General features: G+C 41.8%; 2 protein-coding genes across 7 annotated transcripts in view; one reads left to right on the plus strand and one right to left on the minus strand.

Moving 5' to 3' along the window:
- The window catches only part of CD99L2 (CD99 molecule like 2), a 31,092-nt gene extending 24,833 nt beyond the window's left edge, over nucleotides 1-6,259 (plus strand). For both annotated transcript variants that reach the window (XM_039571892.1, XM_039571893.1), the window contains 2 exons: nucleotides 1,820-1,885; nucleotides 2,324-6,259. In XM_039571892.1, coding sequence (XP_039427826.1) covers nucleotides 1,820-1,885; nucleotides 2,324-2,406 — 149 coding nt within the window. In that variant the 3' untranslated portion in view covers nucleotides 2,407-6,259. The remainder of the gene's footprint in view (nucleotides 1-1,819; nucleotides 1,886-2,323) is intronic.
- A 1,711-nt stretch (nucleotides 6,260-7,970) lies between these two features.
- Nucleotides 7,971-18,976, minus strand: part of MTMR1 (myotubularin related protein 1) — a 39,770-nt gene continuing 28,764 nt past the window's right edge. For all 5 annotated transcript variants that reach the window (XM_039571891.1, XM_039571888.1, XM_039571890.1 and 2 more), the window contains one exon: nucleotides 7,971-10,028. In XM_039571891.1, the coding sequence (XP_039427825.1) occupies nucleotides 9,864-10,028 (165 nt within the window). In that variant the 3' untranslated portion in view covers nucleotides 7,971-9,863. The remainder of the gene's footprint in view (nucleotides 10,029-18,976) is intronic.

The following is an 18,976-nucleotide window of genomic DNA, read 5'->3' on the forward strand; positions in this document are numbered from 1 at the left end:
GTGTTTGGGGTTGGAAATTTCTGCTGGAATCGTGCTATTTTCCCAGTTGTGCCTGAAACAAACAGCATTTTGGTAAATTAGATCAGCAGGAAAATCAAATGAATGTGATGGAATGAAACACCCTTGTATATTCCCCTCACTTAAATGATATTTTGGCAAGAATAAATAATAAAAAAAAAAGGAGTAAAGGCTTTGATGAGGGGGAAGCTGAGAGACACAAAGCCCCAGAAAGGCAGCAGGAAATTAAAGTTAATTATAAAGGAGGATTAATTTAAGCCATCAGACATGGCATGCTGGGCTAATGTCAGGCCTTAGATGCATTGCAATGCATGACAGAAATCTAAGAGCTGTCAGCCGCTGCAAAAGTGGCTTTTTATTGAAAAACATAAATTGCATTTGGTGTTATCCCAGCAAAACACACGTCTGGGTGGAGGCAGTGACCACTCGCTTGATGCGTGGAGGAACAGGCTCGGCGCTCTCTCTGTCCAGCTGTCCTTCAGCTTTGAGTCTCTCCCGAGGAGCATTTGCTGATGATTCCTCTAAAGGACGTGCACTATGCTGCCACGGACTCTGCATCCCACTTTCTTTTCTTAACACCTCACCTCGCACTCACCAGCCGTGCCCTGGGCTGTGGCTCAGCCTCAGGCGTCCCTGAGCTCTCGCTGTGCCCAGGAAGGGTGGGAGCTGCACCTCTCCTGCCTCCACAGCTTGGCCAGCTGCTGGCTGCAGTGCCTCTGCTGGCTTGGGGACTTCATGGGGGTTTTCTAGCCAGTTGCTAGAACCCTTTTTCTCCTATGCCTCGGAGGCAGCAGCTGCCCCATTGCTACCTGAGGCTCCCATCACACTCCTTTGGCTTGGCCTAGGCACCATTCCCTGCCTTCGTCCTTCACTGGGAGATACCAGTGAGCCCCATCCAAACCTGGTGATGAGGCACAGCCAGTACTTGCCACACCCTGAGCCACATTTAGATGTGCAAACAAGTTAGAGATGCCTGAAAGGTGTGTGCTGCATGGCCCGATTGCCTCAGGCTTCCTTTGCAGGCCAGCACTCTAATCCCCTTTCCTGGTCTGTCTCTAATGGATGCAACGGCACAGCACTCCCACCTCTGCCTCTCCCCAGCAGAGGAGCTGCTGAGGATGCCTGAAGTCCATGGTACACCCCGGTCAGTCTTAATTCGCCTCCAGCTCTCAGCTGGACCACTCCCTTTCTACTGTCCACCTTCCTGCAGCCACCCCTGCCCAGCAGTGCCCAGCCTTGCTCCTTGGCCTCGGCTCCACTTGTTGATAACGTTGGGAACTTCTTTGCATTTAAATAAGGGACTTATTCGGGATTTGACACCCCACTGGGATCCTGCTTCATCACCACAGCCCTGCTCTGAACTGCTTCTTGAAGCTCTGCATAACTTAGCTTTTAATGAGGCTGTGGCACATCTCTGCTGAGGCTCAGCCCCCGCTGCACAGCAGTCCTGTCCGGGAAGCCTTCCTCCCTTCCTCCTCCCGCACTGCTCAGAGCTGAGCGCCTTAGACAGGAATTAGCTGGGCTGCCTCGCGTGATAAAGATGAAGCAGGAGCCTCAGACAAAAGAGCTGCTGCTGGAGCTGTGCCTGCCAGGAGCTCCATGGGCACTTTGAAACCCAGTGAGTCTCAGCACTGGCTGTGGGTTATCGAGGCTTCTGTGCTGCTGTCACTGCAGAGGAAGTTGCAAAAAAGCATCTCGGCTGTTACAGCTCTGAGGCCCATTACCAGAGTTTTTAAAGCATCAAAGCAAGTAATTCTACTTTCTACCCTTCCCATCTCACTCTGTTTATTGTACTTCTCAGAGGGACTGAACGCGGAGTATGTGAAAGGAGAAAACATGGAAGCCGTCGTAAGCGAGGAACCCCAGGGTGAGAGCCTTGTATCCCTTACCCCTGCCTGCATCCCTCCACAAAAACAGCTTTACCCAGGGACTTCCTTAAAGTCCCCGGTGCTGCACGGAGCTTCTGTGTCCCTTTGATGAAGGCACCGCTTAGGAGATGCCGCAGCTTTTGTGAAACATGCACCACAGTGCTTTTACCCCTTTACTGCACACAAAGGAAAGCCTGGTAAGAGCCCAAGGAGCTCATGCTGCAAACGATGGCAGTTAACATTTAGCTTTCATGTATCCAGCCATCGAGAGTCTTGCACAAGAGAAGCATGATCTTTCTTTTCAGTGACAGACAATCAAGGCTGCTGCAAAGGCTTTTCCAGTGTCACATACAATCAGCCAGTGCTGGGCACCCCTTGCTTGTGCCCTGGTTCCATCGTGTGCTATTGTACTCATGTTTTTTTTTCTTTCTCCCCAGTTAAATACTCAGTCCTGGAAACACAGTCAGCAGAACCACCAAAACAAGACAGTGCGAAGATACAAAGCGTGACCCAGGGCTAGAAAATTATCAGTCAGCAGCAACAGAGATCTTACATGCTTGTAATTTAGCTTTTAATTTAATTTGACTCGAAAGCTATTTAATGTGTATTTAGGCTTGAACTGGCTTTTCATTGCTCTAGGCTTTAGGGTTAGACTGGTAGCATGTGTTTATTTTTTGTGAAAAGGTTTATGTTTACATTTAAGTATTATAGGATTGGTGTGCAGTTGTATGGAAATCCACAGAAGGTGCTTCAGCAGTGGTCAGTTTTCAAGAGCTTACAGGTATGAGGACAGTGAAGTGCCTGTAAATAGCAATCCAAAGCCAAACCCTGCAAAGCCCTCTGCAAAGCGCCTCCAGCCACCTTCTGCCATTGGGCACTGTCACTTCCAGTGGCAAGGACAAAGCTGCACGTTTCCTGAGGGTGGATTGCAGTCCTTAGTGTAGCTACACCTGAAAATGAAGTGCCTATGGTGGGTCCTTGTGTGGGGCCTTGGGCTGAGGCAGGTGACTCCCTGCTCCCAAGCCACGAGTTGAGGATGGCGTCACTACCACCACCCAGCGCTGGGCTTCTAACCAAAGGACCTGACTTTCAAACCAAGTCACAAATACAGCTGATAGCAGTGTGTGCAGTGTTCACTTTTAGGAAATACCATTTGAATGCTCCACTGTGCTGGAGATCAGAATGGAGCTGAAGTGATACAGTCTGCCTTAAGCTGCGCCAGGGGAAGTTTAGGTTAGACATCAGGAAAAAATTCTTCACTCAAAGAGTGATTGGGCACTGGAATCGTCTGCCCAGGGAGGTGGTGAAGTCACTGTTCCTGGACGTGTTCAAAAAACGACTGGATGTGGCACTCAGTGCCATGGTTTAGTTGATGAGGAGGTGTTAGGTCATGGGTTGGACTTGATGATCTCAAAGGTCTTTTCCAACCTAGTTCTTTCTGTGATTCTGTCTCTGTGACTTGAGATACCTATGTTGTCACCACAATTAAAGCTGTGTGTGTTTGGATGCTTTCAAGGATGGGTTCAGATGGGTTCAGATCTGTAACACTAGAACAAGTGACACATTTAACCCAAAAGAAAATAAACAAAGCAGGTATCTGTTAAGACCTGTAATGCTCACTACCACAACAGAAGTCAAGCTTAACAAGATGCAGTCCCCTCCTTCTTCTTTTATCAGCAACTATCGGGAGCGCTCCCAGGCACCCAGAGGCAGAAAAAGCATTTAAGCTTCACTCCTTGTGTCGCCACCAACCTTTAAAAAAGGCAGTATCTCCTGAGAGGCTGAATCCTCCGTCACTGTCCTGCATGGGGTTCCTGCAGCTGCCTGGGAAGCACTGGGCTGTGAGTGGTGCTCAGCAGGACACTGGGCTGCACCAGGACAGTGCACACGCAGCCCCTGCCACGCTGCCAAACCGCTGCCCAGACCCAACCTTCACTTTTTTGCAAGAATTTCTGTTTAGATTCCTAATTCCTCCCCAGCCTTTTTGACTGCTCCTAAAATGTGGATAACTGCCACTTTCCAATACATTTGTCCAAATCAATGATTGCTTAAAAAGCATGCTCTCCAGTGAAGGAAATTTCACTTTATGTGGTGTAAGAGGTACTCACTATTTATAAATAAACCTGAAATGTGAGCATTTTGTATGGGTTTGCAAATTCCGTATTATATGAACGCGTATTAAGAAAACCAAGCCTTTCAGTGTGATGTACAAATTCACAGCTTTCAGGCAGACATGACTTCCAGAAGGCCTTGCCAGGAGGTGAATGAGCCCAGTAACAGCTCCATTTGGAAGGAAATTGCCTAGTAACTTGGTTAAGTATTTTGCAATAGCTCCACAATTCTTTATGCTCTTTTTAACACTTGCATTTTTAAAGCCTTATACTAGCTCTGGCAGAACAGCTACAGTGGTTTATAAGGTGCCTCACAACTATTCAGAACACTTAGGCTGCAACAATACTACTCTGAACTACTGCTGCTTTGTTTTATGAATGTGTTTGGAATAGGAAAGGTTAATTATTGGCGCAGATAATGGAAGCATAGGAAGGAGATGGGATGCACTTTGTTTACTCCCAGAGAAGGGTCTTCACGAAGGAAGTGTGGTCTGCGCAATTTGCATGAGGAGCTCAGGTGCTGGCTAAGCCACGCAGCTGAGTTTGTGTATCTCCAGTCCCATGCACCAGCACTTGTTCTTTGTTCTTACCCAAACATTTGAAAGCTGTAGCATGAAATATTTTCTCTAAGTTACTGTAGATGAAGTGTTACAACATGGCACTGATGATCACCAGAAGCCGTTTTCCCGGCTTAGATCCAGTGCCTGAAATTCCACCTTTCCCTTTGCCAGTGACTGTGTTCCTGCAGATGCAGATCATGGGTTTTACCCTGCCCTGTTTGACCAGAGGAGAGTGCAGTAGTCGGTGTGGTTTAAGGGTACAGCACCCACCCCTCCTTTGGGGAACTCTTACACTAGGGCACAGAGGAAACACAAGTCTAGTTCAAAATACTGCAGGTCACAAATGTAAAAAACAAGGCAGGAAATGTTTCACTGGAAAATCCACTGCAGGTTTTGGGACTCAGAAGCCGCAGCTTTTATTGAAGGCTCTTCTCTGACTTTGGTGCCTACTTACAGCTTAGTGTAATGTGTAGGTACGTGGAAATCCACAAATACAAGTGAAAGAGAACACTTCCAAAGTGACAGAATTCAAGATTTCTTTCTCTAGGATTTCAAATAGGAAAACACTTGCAAATCCTGCAGTAGAGAAATTAGGCTTGGCCTTCTCTTCAAAACTCAACAAAAGTCAGAATCTTAGTGGCAAATGTCAGCAAAGGCTCAAATGATTTTTTATTGCTGTTTGTCCCCTTCCATCTGAACTGCCAGACCAGTCTCTGAGAAACAGGGAGTTTACACATCATCTATATTTCAGGCATTATAGCAACTGAGAGGTTTCCTGTGTATTTTTTAGTAGTGATCTGAGTTCTGCAACAGCTGACCCAGCACTGACCTCTACTTTCATTTAATTACTATATATTCACTTTACATCTGGATATGGATTTTTAAAAAATCCTGCATTTAAGCTCTCTATACATGGCATGAACTTTCTTGTCCTTTATAAAAAAAGGCAATAAACCACTAGAAAATTGTTGGTTTTTTTTCATGAGTCTAAAACCTATATATACAGATGTCCTGAGAGTTTCTGTACTGTGTGCGCTGCGAGCTCTTTTTCTTATGACACCTCACTTCTAAAGCTAATTTAAAGGGCAATAAAACGATTCAGCAAAGGTTTGTCAAAGGTTTGACAGAGAAAAGGGAGAATTGAAAGAATTCAGCTGGCTCTTTTCCTGTTTATTCTTTCAATTACTTGCATTTTCCTTTGGCAGTATGTTTCAGATTCCTCAGCTGAGAATACTCTGACATGAATTTCAGATCTTTTTGGCACTACAAACTCAGTCATTTTCATGCAACCCCACTAACGAACCCTTACAAGTGCTCCATTGTCATCCTTAACTACTCATTTGTTGTGATAAAAGTGGAATTAGTCCATAATACCATTTCAGACTCTGAGAAAGAAGGATGAGTCGGCAGGCTGAGGTTTTAAAAATTGCTTCTCTAACAGATGAGGTTCAGGAACAAACAAAGTTCAGAAACAATGGGGTTGTGAAATTAGAGAACCCTTTCTTTTGAGTGATGTTCTAACTTAGAAGCAAGACAGATTCCTTGCTGCTGAACAAGTGACCTGTACCAAATGAAGGTTGAATGTTATACTGCAAGAAAATACATTTTGTTAATGTGCATGTTAAGGGTCATGGGGGTAAAAAACAGAATTTAACTGCCTTTGGAAAACACCAAATAAACCAAGTTGACTAGAAAGACTTAATTTTTTTGTGGTTTTTTTGGTATGTTGGAAGTAAGCTGCAAGCGTTTGGCTGTATCGTTACGGTACATCACCTCTTCTGTAACTACACTGAAGACTTTATTTAAAAAACCAATCCAAACTGGACTTTGTGTGAAGATGAATACCATTATGAAAACTTTAATGGTAAAAATGAAGTATTTGTATACACACACACACTCCTCAGGTCACCCAGCAGCTAAACTTGAGGCAGCACCCTCGGGTTCCTGCAGTTTTCTTTACGTTTTCACACCCAGTAGATAAATCTCCCATGCAGTGCAAACTAAGCTTTGTATAATGATGGAATGCTCAGTCTCACAGTCAAGAAAGGTGGTTTATATTTCAAACTACTTCTGACTCATGTTTCTTGTAGAAATAAACTCTTTCTTCCCAACTGCAACAAGCTCTGCAGTTAAAAGCTGTCGATACCGTCTTAGTTCAGCAGACGTGGTCTCAGCAAACGGACATTCTTTTTTACTTTTTACCATAAATGTTTCACCTGGGGAATAGTCTGAATTGCCCATTTTACTGTGTCCTCTGTTGTGGGGCTTAGTGCACACCAATGAGAGCTCTTGATTCCTTGTTTTCAGCTTTTAGAGAACCAGCTGTTCTTGGTGTTACTACACACAGCACATGAATTAGTACGGCTTCCCTTGGAAAATGAAAGCAGTGAAACACTTTTTGTTTAAAGCTTTAACTCCTTGAGAAGGCTGCTCTGCAGGGAACAGAACCAGACAGATAGGAGTGTTTACCAGCTTTAAAAGCCTTCTTCCATTTTAATGAAAAAACAAAAAAATTACTTTTATCTACAAAGGGGAAAGAAGTGTAAATTCAGCTCTGAAACAGGACTAAAATGACAAAGTCTCTGATGCTGATGATTCACTTAACTTACTTAAAACCAAAAAATGTGTCAGCTGGTTACCAAGGCTTCATCCCCTTCTGGGACACTGGATTCAGGCTGTGGCCCTCTCACACGTCACTGACAATAGGAAAATCCTACAAGCCAAATGTTAACTGCTTGCTGTCTTTGCACATTCCCTTTATACTGAGCAGAGTCAAAACCAAAAACCAAAGCAGAAGATGCAGCTTTTGAACCAGAAGTTAATAGCTCTGTCCAAGGTGCATCAGACAGGGAACAGGGTTCTGCTCTTCCTTTAACTAGTTCAATACTGCCTTATTGAAAAATAGAAAATGATGACAGAATTAGTTGTTAAATCAATAGGAAAAAATCTGATTATCAGGAAGCAGACGGAGTACAACAATCATCTCTTCAGTGTAAAGCTGTGCTCTAACTAGCACATGAGCTATAGAATGTCTGAATATTTCCATGCTAAGTATGTACAAACCCATCCATTGTGCTGACACATGGAACAGCAGGACCCTCCCCCAGAGCTCTCCTGGCACATCAGAGACTCGCTGAGCTCTGTTGAAACTGGTGGATATGCAGCCAGTCAGCTGAAATAACTGGTGTTCTTCTATGCAAAACCAAATTCTGAGAGTTTAGCTCTAGAGATCCAAGCTTTAAAAAGCTCAGAATGCCCGAGCTAATCCAGTCATCGCTTTTGCAATAATTATAGAGAAAATGTTGTGATTATTAGCACAAATATAGAGAAAAACTTCAAAAGATTTTCTTTAGCACTGCATTTTGGAGATAATGTGCTTTACTTTAATATACAGTTGAAACGTCAAGGAAATCTGAAGTACGGAAGAGTTTAATTCAATACCAGCTCAACATATTTTGGCAATGTAAAATTCACTGCTGGCACACTGTTCTGCAGAACCATTTTTACAGGGAGACATCTTTCATCTATTTATAAAAAGCCTGAGGTTGATTAACAGATGCAACATTGCAAGCCTTCCTAAACTGTGCTTGTGTAGGTGAGTATTTATTATAAAAAGCATTCACTACAGTAAAAAGGACACGTTGAAATATCCTGCACTGCACAGTCAACGTGTAAGACTGGATACAGCACTTCAGCCTCTTCAGCTGAAGTCAGGAAGGTGCTCAGCAGCTCACTGGACTCATTAACTACGTGCTGGGTAGAGTTAATGCAGAGAACGAGACACAGAAAAGCACCGTCGTGTATTGGGAACAAATGTGCAGCAACAAATGAATACTCACAGTCAGTAAAACCCACAATCACCATATAGAATCAATAGGCTCTTAAGAATGGGGCTTAACTCCCACCAGCAGAACCCAGAGCAATACAAGCACGAGTCAAAAAGCAGAGCTGCGATATTTAAGTTTCCTAAGGAGAAGAACCAGATTTTCATGAAACACAGCAAGGAAAACAATCCAGGGAAAATTTGCTGCATGCACCATTTCTAGGCCTTCCAAGAATGCCAGTGAATAATTTTCTAAAAGGAGGAATATTATAGTAATCAAATCTTTCCAATATGAGTGTTTTTAGGGGGAGATGCGAGAAAGTTGGGAATGTGTATTTAACATGACAACACAGTTAAATTATTCATTTACAGAAAAAATGCTAGTAGGAATCTAAAAAACAAAAAGCCAAGAGGCTTTATTTCAAGAAAACCAATTAATACCATATTATTCAAAAACTTTGTCAAACAATGTCATTGCAAGTTAAGGTCCTCAAAAGGGTTTGGACAGGCAGGATCTGTTTTCTGAAGGTGCAGCTTAAACCCACGGGAGGATGCATAGGTTTAACATCACATACACATGGGCATAAACGCACACAGCTTTGCATTTTGTGTGTACACTTAGAAACAAAACACACTTCACAATGTGGAGCTATACAGACTATACAATTTACACAGCTGGGTGTCATTCCAACCCCAAATATTACCATTTGCTAGAAAACAAACTTTTACTTTGTACAAGACCTCGACATGAGCAAGTTTCCCCCTCGCTCAGGAGGCTGAAACTGAACAATAAGCTAAACAGTCAAAAGACTTTATTTCAACTTGTACAAAAGGCATTAAAAAACCTAAAATACATGCTTTACCAAATATATTACATCATACAAGTCAGTGTGGTGTACTTGATAAATCCAGCTCAACTTCATCCACTTTTAATGGCATATTTAGTTTGAAATGTAAAACTGACTACACTGGAAAACATTTATTTTAAAATCAATTTCCAAGTGCATTACCTAAAAAAAATAAATTGCTCTAGCAAAAAAAAAATATATATATATTACTGAGTGAAATAAGGAGCTCCCATTCAGAAAAACATTTTGTGTTCTGTGTAAGCATCATGTGGCATTTCATCTGATTCTTTCAACCAGGCATCGTACTCTAGACAATGTGAGAGGCATTTTTCTGTCTGCTTGGCAGATGGATTCCTTTTTAGGATGGTTAAATTGTTGGTTGCTCAAAACAAAGTTTAATTTCACAATTGGTGATTTAGCTAGAGTGTCAAAACACATGTGGGAACTGCCAACAAGAAAATACATCACATCTATTGAAGCTCTTTTTGGCCTCATCGTGATAATATCAGACACAGAGTAAGGCATGTAGATCATAGCAATTACAAGTCACTCACAATCCTTTTGTGATGGGAAAAGCATTTCACCCTCCTCTGTGTTACCTGACACTGATTTTTTCACATGGCTTTTGTTCCACATCACACAGAGGTGTGCACTGGCGTAGCAGAATGGGAAGGAGATGAACCTCTGTCAGAGGAGGAGGAAATGGAACGCGTGGCAGCTTCCCGCTGCAAATCCTCAACCTTCTTCTGAAGCTCTGTCCGGATGGCCAGGAGCTCTTTAAGATTTTGGTGGATTGGAACCTGCCAGGTAAAGAAAGAAAAGGCTTACTTTGACTCTCATAGTGAATTATCTTTTCCCACAGTGCTTCTGCTGTTGCCTTCAGTAACAAGGGATTCGACACTTGTGAATTTCAGTACATCAATATTTACGGAAAGTGTTTCTTTAGTCATTTGAAATGAAACATCGCAGGAAACTGTCCCTTTCCAATACCACAGCTGGCAGGGAACCTATTCAAAAGTGTTTGCAAATGGTTTTCATGGGATTCCAAACATACTCCAATAAATGTACCTGTATCCCACTGTCAGCTGGATGTAAAATGCCTTTCCTGGGAATGATTTCTCTGGCCTCTTGGGACAGGACTTACTTTATAAACAGAGTAGAATTCACAAAGCTGCCTCCATATGGAGCATCTTGTTACTCTTGTAACCAGGCATCTTTCCAGGAGTCTGACCCCTTCCAGTGAGAAAAGTGCAGCAGCCAAGTGAATGGTGCTTGGACCTCCCAGAGTCACACTCCAATAAACCTTTCACAGAAGTGCATTGTACCGGTTTCTGCTTCTGACAGTACCCAACGAACACCAGAGATGCACCACTCTGCATCAGAGTTCTCAGCCCTTTCATATTCATCTCAAACATTCAACTATATCATGGCCAAAGGAAGATTCAAGCCACACTGGGTTTTGCAGCTGGATTTGTTATCTCAGACAAGCAGAGAGAACCCTCCCCCTCTTCCAAATTCCACAAGGCCAAAACAGTTTTACTGTAAGTTGCTTTTAATTTATTTTATCCTGTACAAACTCTAATTGTTTATAGCTTTTGGAAAGAGCAAGATGGGAAAAGAATTTAATTGCACTGATGCAACAATCATGGGGAAATGCAGCAGTGGGAGAGCTATGGATTGCTAGATGAGTGATTTACACCCTGGGCTTCTGGAATGCCAGGCTCCAGGGAATTGCACTCACCCACTATCACTTCCTACTGCTTAGCAGTGATTGTTAAGGCTGGGATCCACACCTGAGTTTGCCATTTGCACATGGTGCTGTGTGAAGGAAACAGCAAAAACCAGAAAGGGTTTTACTTGCTATCAATGCACAACTGAGTCACAACTTAAATTTTTGTCAATTCTGGCTTTTTAAAGAACATGCATCCAAAATCCATGCACTTGATATTTTCAAAACCTAACACAGAAAAATACCATTGAATTTTTAACTTTTGTTCTAACTTAAAACAGGAAAATAGTACCAGCAGTCTTTTTAGGTCTACAATTTTTTACCCATATATTTTTTCTTGTTTGATGATTAGCCCATGAACAGAAACTTCAGTGTATTCAGAAAGTACTGCTCCTGGTACCCTGGGAGTCATCAATTCATCCCGCATGTCATCTACAGCAATTTTAAAAGCATAACTTCTGGAGTCTTCAGCAGAACAGTCTCTGCACACCACCAGCTCCCAACCACCCTGGAGCCCTGCCCTCACTGTGCAATGAATTCCCTCTCTTGCAGTTTTACCCTGCATCCACTATACAAACTCTTCAGCAAAAGTGAGGAAGTGAGGCCACAAATCTACAGATCTCCTTCACTAATCAAACACAAAGCACACCCTCCAGAAAGCCAATCTCATTTTTCTGAGGTACACTACAGAAAGTGTATACACCTAGAAACAAGGCAAAACTGAGCCTGCTGATGAATATTGTCCAAGATGCTGTAAATACACACTGTGGAAAATTTGAATTTCAGTAAATATTGAGATTTTCTGGAACTGGCACCCCCTGTATTTATTTTTTCCCCCTCAATAAAAGATCCCTTTCCCACAGACTCCTACTTTAGGAAGACATTTTCCTGAAACATTTAGGTCCCTAACAGAGTGATTTACCATTGGAATCATCAGTCACACAAGCCCTGTGTCATGGGAGGTCTGTACACCTGATTTCTGCACAGCTGAACCACGACTCAGCAAACCAGACCCATTTCTCTCAGCCAGATTTCACACGGGCATCAGCTGCTGGGTTCCACTGCACAGAGCTCAGACACTCTCAAAAAGCAGCTCCATACAGCCGGCTTTTGGGGAGCCCACCACAAATCCCTCCAGGATACACCACACAAAAGCCACTGCAGGACTTGGCATGCTCTGTAAAGTGCTTTATGGAGGAAAAGTGTGGCTGCACCTCTCAGTCCCTCTGCATGCCCAGAGCCCAATTCACCAGGCACATGCTCCAACTTTGACGCAAGTGCTGTTCTCCCCACAGATCCATCCTGAAGAGCAGAGCTGCCTTTAAATAAATTAACTAAATAACAACAATGACGTTTAAAAAGCCTGTGTACATTCAAGTCACACACAAAACTCTTCAACATTAAGATTGCAAAATTATGCTCTCAAAGAATTAGGAGGTGTCAGAATGAAGATTACTTCTCCAAACTCAATTCAGCCTTCCTGTACACCTGTATAAAATCATTGGTCAAATAAATATTAAAATACTAGCTTCCCCCTTGTATTCCTCATTTACTCAGTGCACAGGCTGATGCTACTTAATTAATGAGAAGTTATTCAATATTTAGTTTTCTTTGCAGTGTCTGACCCCATCTTTTATTTATTCTTCTGAATTTAAAATGCTAAAGTTTCCTTTTTTGTACTTTCATCTCATGTCAAGAAACAAATTTATTTCTGCGGCACCCTCATGAGATATGGGAGTATTAACACTCTACTTTTACAAACAAGGATCTGAAGCCAACACCTCCTAATTTTGCATACCTTGGATCTCAAACTGGTTTAACAGAGACCTTGGGAATTCTGCTGTTGGGGCATGTGGGTATCAAGCAGGACATGCACTAAATAAGGAGGACACACAGAGTGACCATTCTGCTCCCAGTGAGCTCCCTTACAACAGAGGAATCCTGTGGCAAAGGTGGGGAGAAACCTCGTTTCTCCCAGGAGACAACTCTTCCTCTGCCTGCAGCCATGTCCCCTCCAGCCTACTTTCCCAGGCTCTCTTCCATGGGTTGAACAAAAAGCAAACACCTGGGGCATTATTCACTCCCAGCTCCTATTCCCAACTAGTCACAACTCTCTCACAGACTCGGTATAAAATCCATCTCTCAGTCCTTTTATTTATTCTCAGTTCTTGAGAATCCATTGAGATTGCTGCAGCCTCAGACCTCCAAATTGGATGAATTTCTTCCAGGATATGAGCAGGACCATTTCTGAAATATAATCTCTCTTACTAAAACCTTATGTTTGCCCTAGAGATGGAACATTTATAGAAAAACAGCCACTTGCCCCAACAGAAGTCCACAAGACCAGCATTTTCATATGGGAAAACATTTTTCTTAGTCACACTCTCATGAGAAACTGAGCCTTCTTGGATGAAGTTTTACAAAACAATTCAGTTAGACACACATACCTGGGGACACAGGATACAAACCATTAGAGCCCAGCTAAGCTGTAAGCAAGTCAGAGTAGGATCTTATAGTGGGGAAAAAAAGGGTCACCTTCAAAATATTGGCCATCTTTCAATAAGGGCATGTTAGATTTAAACACTGGAAGACAGTTCCACATAAATATCATCATGCCATTTCATCTAGTAGTGTAAACACAAAGGATTTTCTGATAGGATGCCTTTCCCAGGAAAAGATTCTTTTCAACTGCCTTTAACACAGCATCATGTAGATGCACATGATATTAAACAATAAAATTCCAGAAATAGGATTCACACATTAAACTTCCAATACACACTTTAATTTCATGAAATAACACACCAAATTCAGTCTAGAAAAATCTCAAGCGGCTCAATTTTCAAGCACCTGACAATAGCTGATTTTTTAGTAATAAAAGTTCATGTTAAAATTACATAATCATGGGGCAAGTAAAAGGTGGTATAGGCAGCTGAAGTATCACAGAAGTTCCTACAAAAAGACCTGAAAAGCAGCCTGGCATGAGGAGCCATGTTTTCCTCCAGATGTCTTCAATTCTGTTACTGTAACTGCCCTTTTTTGGAAAAAAAGCAGCAAATTGAAATGTGAAAGAATGAAAATACAGAGTGAAGGCGGGGGGGGGGAAATGCCCAAAACAAAGCCTCGACCTCAAGCTATGTGTTTCAGGGTCTTTTTTTTTTAACAAAATCATTAAGAAAAACATGGAATTACGCAGTTTCCTGGAAGCCTCTTTCCATCTTAGATGGAGGAGAAGAGTAAAAAGATGAAGCATCACGAATTAAATTCTGTCATGAGAAACATTAAAATTAAACTCAGTTAGCTTCTACACTTCCTAAACACTTATTCCCAGGCAGACCTGTTGCTGTCAGTGTAGCCTCAAACCATCCTGTACAAATTTTTACAGATAACCATCTCCATTTTTGTCACTTCACCCTGTTCTATTTCATCATGAGATTCCTCTCTCAAACAAAGCCTTCTTCAGAAGGAAATGGGGCCAACAACCTTCACAATAACACCTGTAATGGCTTGCTGTGAACGAGGCTCTTCTTCACTTTGCCACTGTTTAGAATAAAAGGAAATGGAAGAGCGACAAAGTCTGTAAGGAACAAGAAGTTTGAAGATCATTTATTAAAAGATCTTGTTACCACCTTAACCCTGCAAGTGTTACTTGCACAGCACAAGTAGTGTCTCCAAGGTAAGCTTTTATTACTGTCTTGTTAAGAAATCATGTAATTGGTTTGTCTAAGATGAATTTGTTGGGAGGCTGACAGCAACTGTACTGTTTTCTACTCTCTCATTCTGCCTCTCAAATTAGGAGTGGAAGCTCAAAAGATGACTCTGGACCTATCACCCAGCTGCATTCAAGTTATTTTTGCTGCTCTAGTCCACAGATTTTCAGCAGAGTGTGCATCCTTTCCTTTGTCACACCAGTGTCCCCAGAGTGATGCTGCCAGGCAACACTCAGCTTCTACAGCCGGGTCCATCATTTCTGTCCATAACCCAGCTAAAAGCACAGACCTATTTCTGCTGCACGAGAGGAGCCTACATAGATGAAACCTAACCCAGCAGTGCATCTACAGTTTGGCTGGGCTGGAAAACTGCCTGGGCCATTGCTCTTCAGGATGTGCTATTTATTTAAACTATTACCTCAATGTGCTGAAAAACAGTAAATTTCACTTCTGTGATTTAACAAAATAATCCAGTAAAAATGAAGTAGAAACATAAAAGTGAATGTACTACATGCCTTTTAATGGATTTTGGAGGGTTAACCTCATCAAAAAATTCTGCCATGTACTATTTATAAGAAATAAAAATAGATTTCTCTAGACACATAAAATTTACTACAAACAGTTAGAAGCTGATCACTCCAAAACAAAATTGGCACTTACATCTAATATAGCTAGCAACAGAACCAAACAGCAACAAGAATTTGGAGTTTGCCAGCAGCACTAAGCAGTGGGGAAAGGGCCTGGATCCTCTGGCCTCACTCCAGGCATTAACCAAAAAGCTGGAAGAATCTACCTGCAATGCTTCAGGAAGACTTTTCAGAGGTTTTCTTTTTCCCTTGTGTGGTTTTTTTTTCTTTCCTTGCCTTTTTTTTTTTTTTCCAATTGTTACTGTAATATTGACTCAGGAAGTCAGACTACATGCTGCTCCCCTACCTCATAACCAATTTTTTCCAGCCTCTTATCCAAACCCTGTGCCCCAAGTCCTTGTATCCATCCTGAGCAACACCCTGAGCACTGAATATAAGCTTTACAGACTTCTCCCTGTTGTTGACAATTCTGGCATCCTTCTGTTTGGCTTTAAACTCTAACCAAATTTTGTATCATCACATTCAAATCCCTAGCTTTATTCCACTCCCTCTATTTCACTTAATTATCTTAAGGAACTAATTTTTTGCTCTGTAAACAAAAAAAATAAAAAGAATATTCAATTAATCAGGAAGACTTTATTTAGGGAGATTAACAGTTTTTCCTGTTTTTTCCCATTTCAACATTCCTCTAAGTTTCTAGTTCAACTTTTCTTCATCAAGCCATGATTCAACATAGGACCTGATCCCGTCCTCATACAACCTATTTATTCACCTGTAGCTACCTTCAACTTTTGCACTTCTTCCCTGTTACTTGCTTCTTCTCCCTTCCCTTCCTTATCCAGGATATTGCCAGCTGCCCTGTCTCCCCAAAGAGTTTCTCCTCTCTGGTACATGCAGTCTCTTTCCCTGTAAGCCTTGACATGATTCTTACACTACTAATGACACCTGCAATATCTGAAATCCCATTCCCAAACAGTAAAAAGCAGTAAAATGCTGCAAAAATTGAGTGAGCCAAGTAACATTCTTCACTCAGGAAGAACTGATTGTAGGTTCCTGCAAATTGACCAGTTAAAATGGGTGGGGGGTTATTTTCCTGATTTAGCTTCCTTTGCTGCCTATTTCATTCAAAAGCAGGTGCTTTTCCTCCACCTTATCGATAGGGTAGCTACTGCCTATACTGAGCAGAAAAATACTTAGAACACTGCTAAAAACATTCTTTATTGCTTAAAATACCATTGATATGAAACCATTTTTTAAACTGAATTATTCACATACATCAAAAGCAGAACCTGGTGTAGTGTAATGCTGAGCACACACGACTTCACAGTTATGATGAATTATTCCTGCTGGGGAAGGATTTGAGGAAAAATACTGGTTTTTTTTAAACTATGCCCACAGAGAAACTATAATTATGCTATACCATAGACATACTACATCCCATATAAAAACCATCTAGGCATAAGGCAGTTTCATTTCCTCAAAAATTCAAGCCTTCCTCTTCACAGAATTATTACAGTTCACTTTCAGTATTGATTTTCAAATTTTCATTCCCAAGGAATCCTTCAGGATCCTGAAGTGCTTTTGGATAGCAAAATTTGTCAACACAAGGATAGATACAAGAGAAATTATAATAGCTACTCACTTACAGTACCGCCAAGTCTTAATTGGATGGATATCTACTGTGTGTTACTGTACGAGCTCAAGGACAGTCATTCACATGAAAATTGTTCAACAGTGAATGCATTTTGTCTTGTTCAGTGAGCACACTTTATCTATTTTAGCAACAGGGAAGAAAGGCTGCAGAAGAAAATGGTTATTTTAAATTCATTGCTTGACGTAAGACTGTCAGTTTTCCAAAAACCTACTCTGTGCATTGGAAAGACAACAGTATCTTTCACTTGAGCTTTTTGTTTCTCTCTGTGAAGAACTGGAACTCTGACAGTGTAGTTAACAGGATACTTGTAGCAAAAGGCAATCTCAAATGACTAAGACAGCAGTTTTCAATAATAGTCAATACTTCCACACTTCTTGTAGAGGTGTGCTCCTGAGAAACTAAGCAAAAACCCCTGGCCTTCCAGAAAAGCAAGGACTAGCAAACAGAAATTATGAATCCTACCAGGTGGGAACTGGAACAACTGATAGATTTCCAGACTCAGGAAACTGCACATGCTACAAGCTGATCGTTAAAACCTACAGCCATTGCTTGTTAAAACCTACAGCCCATTTAGATTTAGACAGCTGAGACATGACAGATATTGAGTGCTTGTCCTTCCAAATGTGTTAGAAACTCTCAAAAATGAAGATTATTTGCACAGTACTAGCTTCTCCCATTCTGTGCATGTTCTGATGCTCATTACAGGATAACAATTTATTTTTCTCAGGTAACCACAGTTTCTTTTAGCATCCAGGATAAGCAGTTAGTCTCTATTTTATTCCATACTGATTGAATACTGAGACTTTTATCTGTAGATGAAAGTTATCTGTGATAAATCAGACTCTGGAAATCTTGACACTCAACTAGAGAGAAGCTACCAGGTTGTCTTGGGGTGACTTTAGGATGTGTATCCCATATCACTGCCCTATGCCCAGAAATTAATTTTTGTGCCTTTTTATGCCTTTAAACTGAGCCTGAGAGGGGGAAGGAAAAACTGAGCAAAACTTTCTCAAAGCAGTTTGCAGCTTGTTCAAGGTCACACACAGATAGCAGGTTTTTTTTCCAGCTGTGGCAGGGGAGGGAGGAGGCACCCAGTTTGCTGCTTTCCAGTCAGCTTTTGGCCAGTTGTTCAGCTTATTTTTCTCTGGAGAGAGACTGAGAGTTGAACTTTGCTTTTCCTTCCCTGGAATTTCAGATTTGCTCCCTTTTCTACTGGACTGCTTCAATATCAGAGCACATCGGGAGGACTTTCCACCGAGCACAGAGGGCCTGGCCCTGGGCCAAGCCCCAGCTCTGATGAGACCAAAGGGAGGACTCTGACACTTCCCCAGTTTTTTTCTCCACAGCCAGAGATTTTTATTAATTAGCATTATTTTCCTTTTCTCGTGTGTTTGTTAAATAAATAGTTTTTTTTCTCTTTCACTTTCCTTTGAGGAAAATTTATTTTTTCCCGAACCTGGTGGGGGAGGGGGTGGTCTGTGACCTGCCTCCTCTCAGAGGATATATTTCTAAATTTGGCCAAACCGGTACACAGGTACTGGCCAAAACCTGCCTCATCTCACAAGAAACCCTTTATTAACTGCAGGGATGGAATCTCCTTTGCTAAGGTTAACATTCAGCCGTCCAACCCACAAGGCAGTTCCTTCTCCTGACATCTCCTGCCTTGCTCTTTCATTCAAACAGAGGGACTCAGAATCAGCAATGCCAAGCAGTTCCAGAGCCATATGATAGCTCTGTCCTGCCACAAAATGGTGGTAAATCAAATGTGTGGACTTTCAAAAATATCATAACCAATGTCAACTTGCTCAGAGAGGAACACACTAGGCAGTGAGACTGAAGGTAGAGATAAATACATGAACACTCCACATGCCAGGCAGCAAGTTATATGCAGGAAGTTACACATTATCCTGTTACATGCAGGATAAACCCTTTCAGTAATTACGTTTTCCAGTTTATTGTCAGCAATTTTCCCAGTGACACTCAGGATCTTATTTGTTGTTTTCGCTATACGATATTTTGTGTTTATTGACACTGAAGCTCAGCTAACATCTGATTGCTCAATTGTTCAACA

The sequence above is a fragment of the Corvus cornix genome, chromosome 4A, assembly GCF_000738735.6.
Source record: "Corvus cornix cornix isolate S_Up_H32 chromosome 4A, ASM73873v5, whole genome shotgun sequence".
Taxonomy (NCBI): Eukaryota; Metazoa; Chordata; class Aves; order Passeriformes; family Corvidae; genus Corvus; species Corvus cornix.